At 37.8% G+C, this 13,344-nt stretch overlaps 1 protein-coding gene across 1 annotated transcript; it reads left to right on the top strand.

The window, feature by feature from the left end:
* The first annotated feature begins 1,850 nt into the window (after positions 1-1,850).
* Positions 1,851-4,433, top strand: LOC117335343 (neuronal acetylcholine receptor subunit non-alpha-2-like). Its single transcript, XM_033895279.1, has 2 exons — positions 1,851-3,321; positions 3,948-4,433. Exons 1-2 carry the CDS (start codon positions 2,379-2,381, stop codon positions 4,085-4,087), a joined length of 1,083 nt encoding a protein of 360 aa, XP_033751170.1. The 5' UTR covers positions 1,851-2,378; the 3' UTR covers positions 4,088-4,433.
* The last annotated feature ends 8,911 nt before the right edge of the window (positions 4,434-13,344 follow it).

A 13,344-nucleotide genomic window follows, 5' to 3' on the forward strand; every position in this document is an offset into this window, starting at 1 on the left:
TCAACTGCCATTTCAACGGTTGAATTGATTTGTATATCAATTTCAAAAAGTTTATCGGTGAAGAAAACTTCGTTTAAAGGGAGGTAATACAAACAAAATAAACCTAATGATGTTTCGATTTTGTAAATGCACTGAAGATGGTTTTAAATATTAACTTATTCTTAAATACACTGAATATGGTTTTGAATATCAACTTATTCATAAATATACTGAAGATGGTTTTGAATATCAACTTATTCATAAATATACTGAAGATCGTTTTGAATATAAACTTATTCTTAAATACACTAAAGATAGTTTTGAATTTAGCTTATTCATAAATGCATTGAAGATGGTTTTAAATATTCACTTATTCATAAATACACTGAAGATGGTTTTGAATTTAACTTATTCATAAATTCACTGAAGATGGTTTTGAATTTAACTTATTCATAAATTCACTGAAGATGGTTTTGAATATTAACTTATTCTTAAATACACTGAATATGGTTTTGAATATCAACTTATACATAAATATACTGAATATGGTTTTGAATTAACCTTATTCATAAATACACTGAAGATGGTTTTGAATTTAACTTATTCATAAGTGCACTGAAGATGGCTTTGAATGTAAACTTATTTATAAGTGCACTGAAGATGGTTTTGAATATTAACTTATTCTTTGATACACTGAAAATGGTTTTGAATTTTCATTTATTTATAAATACACTGGAGATGGTTTTGAATATTGACTTATTCATAAATATACTGAGGGTGGTTTTAAATATTGACTTTCCTGCGATGCTGGATGTCTTGAATGTATAACTGTATTGACTTACTGATAAACTACAACTATGTCAGGTGTTTTTGAATTTTGTGTTACATACAATCTAATATATGTTTAAGGATTACAGTGTCGCCCTGGTAGTTATAATAGTATCGATACAATACTGAACTTTACCATGTGATAAAACTGCCAGAAATGAAGATCGTTATATTTTCTTGCGAACGAATGACACACATGTAGGTTTTACAAAGATTTACAGTATTTCGTGCATGGACATTATATATGTGACCAATATGTGATTCTGCGACCCTCTTACACACTGTACCTGGTACCGAAATCACAGTAACAGGTCAAGACGAATCATGACAAGGGATTCACATTCTGCGATTGACCGATGACATACATGTACACTCTTCAATTTCCATTCAATTTGCTTATTAACTTTGATACCCAATTGTGAGATCGGACAGTTATGAAAATATTCATAATTTTTTTTGATGAAACTTAATCAACATTCCGTACATCCAATTAACAACCTCGCTTTGTCATTTATATTGACAATAAATACAATCTAACACGCGTTTAATTGTGAAGTAACCAAATGTGTTACGTACTGCCAATAATTGCAAAACTTATATGTACCTGTGTGTCGATCGTTCGCCACCTTCATATAGTACCAATTTCTGGTGTACGGGTATATAACGTATGTTATGAAGATGACGGGTGCTTTGACAATTGACCTATTTATGGGGTATACTGACTTATCGACGGAAAAGTACACACGTACTTCTCTCTCTTCGGGAACAATAACATTTCCCGGCCCACTTGTCATAAATATTGTTAGAAATCCGACTTCGTTTCGTTTATGATGACTTTTACAGACTTTAATCACGTATGTCAACATGAAACTACGCTAAATCGGAGGCAATTACCATATTGCCGTTTGTGTACTACGGTCAGAAGCTAGTGTAGTGAATTGGTGATTTTTAATATAAAAGGATGAGCAGTGGGATTGGATAACGGTCTCGATCTGTATAAATATTGTCATGGGGATTATATATTGACAATCTGCCTCCATAGTAAACAAACTTAATTTATTGCCGTTTCTTTTCACTCATTAAATCCTCGAGGCATAATCTGTATTGAATCTGTCAAGAAAAACAAAATTACGTATTCGGTTTGGAGGCAGAGAAGTCGGGCAGACAGGCAGTCAGCATCCAGTGAGTCTTCTGCGCAGGAACGTTTGTAGCTGTAGTCTCTAAATTCTAGTCCAACATTCTGTGGAAAAACATCAGAGTTAATCGACGGAATGTCGTCCAGTCTTTCTTTGCATCGACTGAAGCCACAATATGTATGCCATGTTCATTTTGTGTTGACCGAAGGTCTATTGATATATTGAATTAACAATGTAACGCTGGTCCTTTTAGTGGCTCAAAAATGCACGGAAAACTGATGTTTATGGTATTCTTAGTCTGGCTATTTGGGAGAAATGTGACTCCTGTTATGCTTCCGGAAGCACAAAGACTGTACAAACAACTGTTTCGGAACTACACTGTAGCACTTCGGCCAGTTTTGAACCAGAGCAAAGCCGGTGGAGGTTCGTGTGTCCATGGGGATAATGTCCATTAACGACTTGGATGAACTATCGGGTACAATAACTCTGACTGTCATTTTTAATTCCGTTTGGAAAGAGGAAAGATTTACATGGAACCCTGAACATTGTGGTGGTCTGAAATCACTTACACTTCCTCAGGAATCCGTGTGGCTACCGGAAATGGTTCTCACCACGGCAGCGGACGACACCGTACATATATCAACAAAGGGTAACTTCAAGGTGCGCGTGGACTTCACGGGTCTGATGAATTGGTGGAGGATTGGGATCATTAAGTCGGCATGTGTAGCGGATGTGACGTATTTTCCGTACGATGTTCAAAAATGTCATGTGGTCCTCTCTCCTTTTGGATACCAGACAGAGGAAATCAGCCTAGTTCCAATGCGGGACACCATTTCGTTTGACCATTTCTCTAACAACGGTCAGTGGAAAGTGAAATCTTCGTCGGTGGAGGTAAATTCCCTCCCGATAACAAAAGACAATCTGGAGGATAGTGTGGGATTTGCCAATTTTACTATAGAGATTGAGAGAAAGCCATTATACTTCGTTGTGTCAGTGATTATCCCTATAATGCTTCTGACCCTGCTCAACCCATGCGTGTTCGCTCTCCCTATAGAGTCCGGTGAACGTGTGTCCTTCGCTATAACTGTACTATTATCATTCGCGGTATTTGAGTCCATGGTGAGCGACTACATGCCCCAGGGATCTGATCCTATGTCATTGCTCTCTCTATTCCTGGTGATAACGTTGATGGACAGCACTCTTATCACCATAACAACCATCATGCTTCACGCCACATATCACAAGGATGAGGCCGACGCTATACCGGAAGTGCTAGTTCATATGCATCTCTTTATTCGGCAACGTACACTGTCGCGGAAAATATCTCCAATCTGCCCTAGGCCTGAAGAGACGATATCCGAATTACCGGAGATGGATAGTAAGTCAAAGTATGGACAATCTGAAAAATCAGAATCTAAACTGGCTGCCAGTGTCAACGATATCAAGACCGAAATCCGTTCAGGTCCCGAAGAGGCCGCTGTGAATTGGCGACAAATTACGGAAACGTTTGATCGTGTATTCCTCACAGTGTTTCTGTTGTTTAATTTCCTGTTTTGTTTGGTGTTTTTCCTGTATATATCTTAGTGAGTTTACTAGACATTTCAGCTGAGCACTAAAGAGGCTAAGTAAGACTTTCTAGCGACACATCTTTACAATAATTCAGTGAGCCGTTTAACGGAGTTCGACACTCAGCAGAGGGACAGAGGGACAATTATTGCTATTATTATTATTATTTTTTGGGATTTTTTTTGTAAATACAAGTAAAAAACAGACTGGGTGCACTGGAATTTGAGTTTTGGTGAATGAGTTGGGTATCCAAATTATACTTCATCAGAAAAAACAACAACACTATTTATTATTTATTTTCTCACTATGTTGAGCGTAGAACTCTTCGTATGTCGTGTAAATACAATTTTATTGACTTTAGACTTATAATGTGACAGAGCCTCTGATTGTATTACATCCTGTGTGACATGTCTGACAGGAATGTTGTGTCTCGCCTAGGGTCGACTCCATGTGGAGGTATCACAGCCGCCAATCTACCCACTACAATGACCTGTGTCCGTGTCCGGTATGAGTTGGCGTCCCGTAAAAAGGTGAGGAGCCGGGTTCAAGCCCATCATGTACCTAATCTGATGTTTTAAATGCCTCGTCACATCATGATATCGAGATATTTTTCATTTGAAGCATCACATTAGCTGCAAACCTGTTTGAATACGGATTCCCGCATATCCGGGTGTTGCTTTCGGGAAAGATAATTCGTACCAGATACTGATACTCATTTTTTTCTTGTCATAACACTAAGCCTATGAGTAGGTTTATTGCATGGTAGCTGTCTTTATATCAGTACCAAACCTAATTATAAACGTTTACCAGCGACACTCGACGACTTCACGCTTTGTGACGAGTTACTGAAATACTGTTGTGACGTATATCAATTCATCGTTGATATAGCTACTCTTGTAAAATAAAAATAACATTTTTTGCTAATAAGAAGTTTTCGTTTTCGCTTTAGTATCCAATAAGGATTGCAGGAGACATTAAATTTGTGTTTGGGTGGAATTATGGGAAACCAGAGCATTGAGAAACAAGTGTGCTTTCTTTCCATCACGGATATAGCAGTTTTCTTGGAAGTGGGTACAGAGTCTGATTCTGATTCATAAAATTGACATACAGTTTAGTTTCTTTGTACCGGAGTAAGTTATGTTAAATGTGAAGGGAAGTACTCCAGACGAGACAATAAAACGTGATTTTTTTTGTTGTATATAAAAAGGGGATGTGTAGTCTAAAAGGCAGACTTTTCTACAAACATATATTCTCATCCGTTTGAGTTACACAGCTACATGTATTGTAATAAAGCCTTTACGCTATGAGTCACGGTTGCCGTTCAAGTTTATGTAGTTATAAGCCATTGTTTAGGTAGGATCGCCCCTATATCACTAGTTACCTCCCTTTGCCCGTGTGTGACAAGGCTGTTGCGATCCCTAGACCTTGACTAAGGGTAGGTAACTCGGATATGCCTTCTACTCCGAAGCAGTAAAAATTATGAATATCTCTATGTTCGCGTTTCAAGAAGGAGCATCCTATCAAACGGCTCGGCCAGCTGCCAACAAAGTTTTAATATACATCGTATTGGCAAATACCGTCGTATACATTTTTTTTATATACATCGTATACATGATAAAGGCGGTGTAGTGTGTGCAAAATTGGACCATTTAGTACTGAAATTTCCCTGAAATAAAGTTTTCTAGCGTAAATTTCGACAGAGGTTTTCATACATGATTATCCCACTTGGTACATGCATGCCGATACATCAGGTGAAGACGTTGTGGCAAGTATCGAATTAAGGAACAATGTGTGACCTGTATTTGACCTTTGACCTCAATCACTGAAATAAAGATTTTCAGAACATATAACAGCCATAGTAGTTATAAATTGACTTCAAAATAAGCATGCAAGTAAATAATTAGAGTTCACAGTATCATATTCCAAAATTGGAAAATCGCAACATATGTTTGGCTGTCGATACGTTGAGACCTAAGACTTTATTGGAAGTGAAACCTGGTATTACAGTAACCGTATTCATTTGACTTGACATAAAGTCCCAGAATGCTGGTTTCCCGCGGTGTATTTCGGCAATATTCCATGTTAAGACTTTGTATGAAGGTACCTTCACAGTACTATACATACTATTTTGGGAACAACGTTGACCTTGACCTCAAATACTGACGTACAGGTTCATCATGGTCAACAAGCTGGGGTCATCACGATCTGTAGGCTGTATACTTCAAGCAAAAATGTAATTACCATTTATTGACTAACAATAGTTCTAATTAACGAACATAAACATACTGTACATATGTTGTTTAAGTTCGTACTTCAGTTAAATATTGATTCCGATCACACACCCCACATTACTTAACAACCATTAACTCCAGAACGTTCTCTTATCTAATTGAGATATTATTTTAACTTAATCATGCATGCGGTCATCAATAGGTTTTTCGCTGCTCTGCGGCCTGGAAAATGTCCAATTTGAATGACGTATTGTAAGTTAAAGCACAGGTCAGAGTCGTTAATTGGTTTGATGTTTTTAGATATCGACCAAAATGGTTCAGCACACAATGGTGCCGTGGAGATACACATCTCACGGACGAGGTTGGCTAACTCCAGGCAATAATATTTCGGTGTCACCACGACACCATGTACCCAATGTAAAATGAGCTTTCCTGTTCAGGTCTGAGATCGGTTCTGATTTTTGATCCCAGAACATATAGGTCATCTCAACATCTTATACAACACATGGACGTACCCCTGTACTGTCCTTACGGCCGTCTATTGTAGTGATACTACCGATATTGATAAATCGATACGTCAGTAGATCTCCGAGTATGTGTTTTAACTCGATGTGTACTATTAAGTAATATACGTTTTAATTTTCGAAAATATTTGATAAAACAAATTTATTCCAGATCGAGATCGTCTTAATCATATTAATTGATGTAATCGTAGTAACAGTTAATTAATTATTATCAACAATGTTGGTATAGGATGGGATGGAATTAGATGAGGGTACATGTATCTATTTATGGTAGACAATTAAGGCGTATCTATTTACCAAGCTAGGCAATTACTTATTCAAAATTACTACTAAACTTACGATTGTCTAATCAAAATATATGGACAGTTTGTTTACAGCATGTAATATAAAAATTTAATCAAATAATTATAAATTTTTACAAAAACCACTGGCTATAATAACTAGTACATTATTGCAGCCTTGTCGCCTTATCTAGTATGTTTACGAATATACCGACGTTATATAACGTTCCTGTTATGTTTTAGAGTAATCCACATCTTAAAGATATGTTAATGTCAATACAGTTATGAAAGGAAGAATGAAAAGAAACTTTCAATTCCGATAACCATCGTACGATCGATGTAAAATAAACAACACGAACAGTTATTAAAAATATATAAAGTTATCAAATGTTGTCATACTAAAACAAAGAGAAAGTATTTAGGTTGGGTGTCCCCTGTCAAATTAATCACAAGCAAGTGTTGTTGTTTTTTTTCTTTTCATAATATTACAACACATATAATTTAGAATGCAGATCCGTTTTTGTCACTGTTTATACCCCATCACCATTTTTTGTTGTTGTAATTCTCAGGAATGTAGGAATGCTGTGTTGTATTATTCTCTCCTGACAAATACAGCTTGTAATTGAGACTTGTTTCGTGTGCGTTATGCGCCAACTTAATTGATTTAGAATATTTTCTGTTTGGTAAACGGCTGCAAAAAAAAAATTCAAGGGATACACTAAATAAATAAAATACAACATGAACGTAAAATTTAAGCATTTATTACGAAACGGTACACATTTAAAATTACGACAATAATAGAGAAAAGAAACAATTGAAATTAACGGCGTGACGCCAAGGAAAGAGTTGGTGTTGACTAGAGGCGTGACGCTGCGTGAACAACAACAAGACGACAATAGGCGTGACGTCATAGGAAATAGAAGCAACGCCCTGAGGCGTGCACGTGACGTCATAGTTAAAACAAAAGCGATGTCAAGAAGCGTGACGTCGGCAGAGGCGCGCCGCCAGAGGGAAGAGAGGCAACGTCCTGAGACATGACGTCATAGAAAAAGCATAGTCGACGTCAGGAGGCATGCCGTCATAGGAAGGAGGCGTGTGTTGTCAAGTGGGTCTGAGGGGAAAGATTGGTTTGAAATTGTTTGCGTCCTTTTAACACAATAATGTAATTTAGGGACAGGTCAAGATATAGAGAATACATGGTCAGTGCCTTAAAATATAAGCTGTATTTTGGCGAGGGTAAAGAAAGACAAAAATGGCGAGCCTTGGCCTAGAGCTTATATTTTAAGACACTGTTTATCCTGCAACAATGAAAAAATAATCATCAAAAATAATCATTTTGAAGTGAAACGGTGTCAAAAATGACAGAAATATGTTCGCCTTTTAAACGTTGTTTCACTTTGAAGTAGGTCAGTCGAATTGACGCACGTGCTAAGATTCCAAAATACAGCTGTTTTCCGTTACTGCCGTATACAGCGAAAATATATAGGGTGGGTGTATTCCGACAATGCGCTGGCAGTTGCAGGATAAAAAGAGATATACAATGACTAGAAGCGTAACAAAGAGAGGAAGATTTCGACTAGAGGCGTGCCGCAAGTGGAAAGAGAAAGAACGTAGAAATAAGCACGTTAACAACCAGATAGGACAACAGGAATATTTTATCTAATGTTAACGAAACCTGTTTCCATGTGAGTTGTTTACTAGATAATTCCTGTGATATCCGGTTCCGGTCTCGTCCTGATTTACGAGACTGAGCTGATCCTTGTTTTTTACTGAGACCATCTGTATCTTTTGCATTGTCTGAAATCACAACACAAGTCTGTGCGTGTTTGTTTTGTTGTTGACTTTTGCCACGAGACCGGATACTGGAAGTCCGCCATTGTTTATCACTGGTGAAACCCTTGGCCTCGTTTTCATTACTATCGTTTTCATTTCTCCAGTGAACACTCTTTTGACTTGACCTCCTGACATTGACGTTGGATATTTTGCCTGTATTTTCATCGGGATGCAAAGTAGAATTTCCTAGCTGTCCTTCATGTATGTTTAAAGTCTCATTGTCTTTATGAAGCACGGGCGAAACCTTCCTTGCACGTTTGACCTTGGAGGAGCTGGAGGAGCTGGACGAGCCTGAAGACTCGCTGGTCTGTCTCGCTAAACCAGTAATCTGTCTCTCAACACCGACATCGCTCTGTTCCGACACCTCTATCGAAGTTTGTGATAGAATGGATACTTGACGATTAATTTCTGGATACATATACCTTATGTCCGAAGCCTCGTTATCCGGACAACAAGGACTCCTTTGGGGGTCAATAATGATGCTATTCCTCCGTTCAGGATCCGGAGGTGCTACCGTTATGCGGGTAATATGGCTACACTTTTTCTTCCTTTTGGTTTTGGTTTTTCTAATAATACCCGATATCAGTATATGTAAGTATTTTGGAATTTTGTCATTGTTTGTCTTAAAATAGAGGGATACTGATAAAATGGCTGACACAGAGACGAAGACACTGTATATCATCTGCCACATGAAGAAGTAGCCGAGATAGGTCATTGTGTCCGAAGCCCTCGGTAGGAATGATATGGTGTATATAAAATAGAACGACAAAGTTATAAATCCTATCGAGACCATCTGTCCGCGACCTTCCTCTGCAGGAATCATGAAGGAACACGTGATCAATACCGTTATCAGAAGGACAGGAAGGAGCAGATTGATGACGAAATACACAGGTTTACGTGACATTTTAATCTCAAAATGAATAACGGAACTGTGTTGTGAAAGCGTATTATACACTTTCGTTTGATCAACGTTCCATTCTGTATTAGTATTTAGAGAGACAATATCAATGTTTCCCTCACCTTTTGTAGTACCGAGCTTTACTTCACTTGGTTTGTATCCCACAATTCCAAAGGAAATATTGCACGTTTGAACGTCAAATGGAAAGTACTGAACATTTGTCGTGCACAACGACTTCGTCATTATCATAGGCTTCCAAGTCATTTCACCACTATCGTTAATTATAATGACGTCACTTCCGGAATTTATCACGCCAGTATCTTCGAATGGATTGGTGACGACAACTGGAGGAATCCAAACGTCTGAAGATCTCATTCTTATGTTCTTTATGTCCTTGAAGCTTTCCGAATAGTTTTTCCACGATAAAAGTCTGTCCGTCCATTTTATCTCTAAATGTCCGATTGTGTGAAGGGCACCTAAAACACAATCCAGTTCAGTGACGGAGTGAAGTGTCAAACTCGCTCGAACGTCCACTTTGTCTTCTAAATTACTGACCGGACGGATATGTACACTATACTTTGAAAAAATATCGGAATCGAAGAAACTTAGCATGGTTTGACTAGTCACTGTTGTAAGGTTGTCGGCTGAAATACAGGAGCTCAGGACGACACATGTCAGCAGAATTGACGAGTACAGCGGTGCAGGCATCGAGAACCTGTGTAGTTGTCCTCCCGACATCAACACAATAAAATGGCAAAGCAATTAAAAGAGGAGGGCACCTGTAGGGTGACGCAATTTTAAATTTCCATCCTTTAGTTTGATAACATAAGCAGTGAGATTGTTCATTGTAAATAATGAGGTCAGACAGAAGTTCGAAGCCATAATTATTGTGTATGAATGGTGTCCCTTACAGGTGTAGGATCCAACACCCTAAAGCTCCTCCGTGTTTACAAAACCCCAGGCATGTTCTATTATGTGACGTCACATAAACACCTTTCTCCTGCTCCGCCCGAGCGGATAATTCGTTAGGTGATGTGTGGCTAATGTCTCGGGCTCTACAGGTTTACATTGTTGATGAAAACCTACCAGGTCCACAAAGGTCGATTAAAAGTGAAGATATGGAGTTATCATTTCATCACCGGGCGTTTCGGGTATAATAAATGTATTTTTGATCCAAGCTGAACAATCTAGATCTAGATAAATGATACGCATGTACGGGTGGGTATACACAGCGTAAGGGGAAGTGGTTTTTTCTCAGGTGTTAACCTGCTACTTTTAATTATGTGGTAGGTTTAGAGAATACTGGGAAATATTAGAGTGAAACGAATAAAGAATACTGGTAATATTTAGATTAATGGCGAATAAAGAATATTTCTAGGGAGTATCGGAATAACTGCAAATAAACAATACTACTCGGGAATACTACTAAGGAATATTAGTATAATGGTGAATAAAGATTTCTTGGTGACATTTAAGATAATGCCAAGATTAAGATACTGGTATATATGATATTTGGAATGCTATCAGAATGTACATATATATAATAATGATAAGATATACAGTGGACCCGCGATAATCCGGACGCCGATAGTCCGGAAAACTCACAATCCGGACGGAAATGTCCGGGAACGGATTTCCGTAACGTAATTTGTACTGACCAGTCCGGAAATTCGGATTCCGAATCCCCGGAACTCCATTTTGGGAACGGAATGTAATATCAGTAGTAAAATTCCCACAGTAATCCAGACGATTTTTCTCGCCACGTATAGCGACAAAAAAATACTGATTCTGGGATAAAGACTTATTCTGTAATACAAACTTATTATGGGGTTAAGTCTTATTCTTGGATATAGACTTATTCTGGTATACAGACTTATTCTTGGATACAGTCTTAATCTGGGATACAGTCTTATTCTGGGATACAGACTTATTCTTGGATATAGACTTATTCTTGGATACAGACTTATTCTGGGGTACAGTCTTATTCTGGGATACTTGTTTATTCTGGGATACAGACTTATTCTTGGGTACAGTCTTATTCTGGGGTACAATTGTACAGTCTTATTCTAGGATACAGACTTATTCTTGGATACAGACTTATTCTTGGGTACAGTCTTATTCTGGGATACAGACTTATTCTTGGATACAGACTTATTCTTGGGTACAGTCTTATTCTAGTATACAGACTTATTCTTGGATACAGACTTATTCTTGGGTACAGTCTTATTCTGGGATACAGACTTATTCTTGGATACAGACTTATTCTTGGGTACAGTCTTATTCTGGGGTACAGGTTTATTCTGGGATACAGACTTATTCTTGGGTACAGTCTTATTCTGGGGTACAATTGTACAGTCTTATTCTAGGATACAGACTTATTCTGGGATACAGGTTTATTCTGGGATACAGACTTATTCTTGGGTACAGTCTTATTCTGGGGTACAATTGTACAGTCTTATTCTAGGATACAGACTTATTCTGGGGTACAGTCTTATTCTGGGGTACAATTGTACAGTCTTATTCTAGGATACAGTCTTATTCTGGGATACAGACTTATTCTTGGATACAGACTTATTCTTGGGTACAGTCTTATTCTGGGATACAGGTTTATTCTGGGATACAGACTTATTCTTGGGTACAGTCTTATTCTGGGGTACAATTGTACAGTCTTATTCTGGGATACAGACTTATTCTTGGATACAGACTTATTCTTGGGTACAGTCTTATTCTGGGGTACAATTGTACAGTCTTATTCTAGGATACAGACTTATTCTTGGATACAGACTTATTCTGGGATACAGGTTTATTCTGGGATACAGACTTATTCTTGGGTACAGTCTTATTCTGGGGTACAATTGTACAGACTTATTCTGGGTTACAGTCTTATTCTGGGATACAGACTTATTCTGGGGTACAATTGTACAGTCTTATTCTAGGATACAGTCTTATTCTGGGATACAGACTTATTCTGGGATACAGACTTATTCTGGGGTACAGTCTTATTCTGGGATACAGACTTATTCTGGGATAGTCTTATTCTGGGATACAGATTTATTCTGGTATATAGACTTATTCTGGGATACAGACTTATTCTGGGATACAGTCTTATTCTGGGATACAGTCTTATTCTGGGATACAGATTTATTCTGGTATATAGACTTATTCTGGGATACAGATTTATTCTGGGGTACAGTCTTATTCTTGGATACAGTCTTATTCTGGGATACAGATTTATTCTGGGATACAGTCTTATTCTTGGATACAGATTTATTCTGGTATATATACTTATTCTGGGATACAGATTTATTCTGGGATACAGACTTATTCTGGGATACAGATTTATTCTTGGATACAGATTTATTCTGGGGTACAGTCTTATTCTTGGATACAGACTTATTCTGGGATACAGTCTTATTCTGGGATACAGACTTATTCTGGGATACAGACTTATTCTGGGATACAGTCTTATTCTGGGATACAGATTTATTCTGGTATATAGACTTATTCTGGAATAGAAACTTATTCTGGGATGCAGACTTATTCTTAGATACAGACTTATTCTGTTATGCAGACTAATTCTGGGATACTGACTTATTCAGGGATACATGAATTGTTCTTAGAAACAGATTTATTCTGGGATACAAACTTATTCTTAGAAACAGACTTATTCTGGGACACTGACCTATTCTGAAAAAAAAATATACCAATGACTGGTGAAATCATGTTATATTTCGTGTTGATCAGCGTTTGCAGTTGTATCTTTACGGCACGTAAGTAATATAATGCCCCGTATTATTTTGGTTTTGAAAGAAGTTGCATTTCGATCTATCTCGCAATTCATTTGTTTTCATCGTCTGTCTTGCAATTTAATATATTCACCTATACTGTCCGCCATTGGCCTACTTTCACCTATTTTCACCTACGTACATCCATTCTTTTTTTCATTCTGACACTTTCATCCTTACCATCTGCTTTGTTACTTCCTTCCACACCATCCTCGGCCCCAGGCTAAAGTCGCACTGTCTGTTTAAGCGACCGTGGATTTCCACCTGGGGCCGAGGATGCTTT

This window comes from Pecten maximus, chromosome 1 (genome assembly GCF_902652985.1).
Source record: "Pecten maximus chromosome 1, xPecMax1.1, whole genome shotgun sequence".
Lineage (NCBI taxonomy): Eukaryota > Metazoa > Mollusca > Bivalvia > Pectinida > Pectinidae > Pecten > Pecten maximus.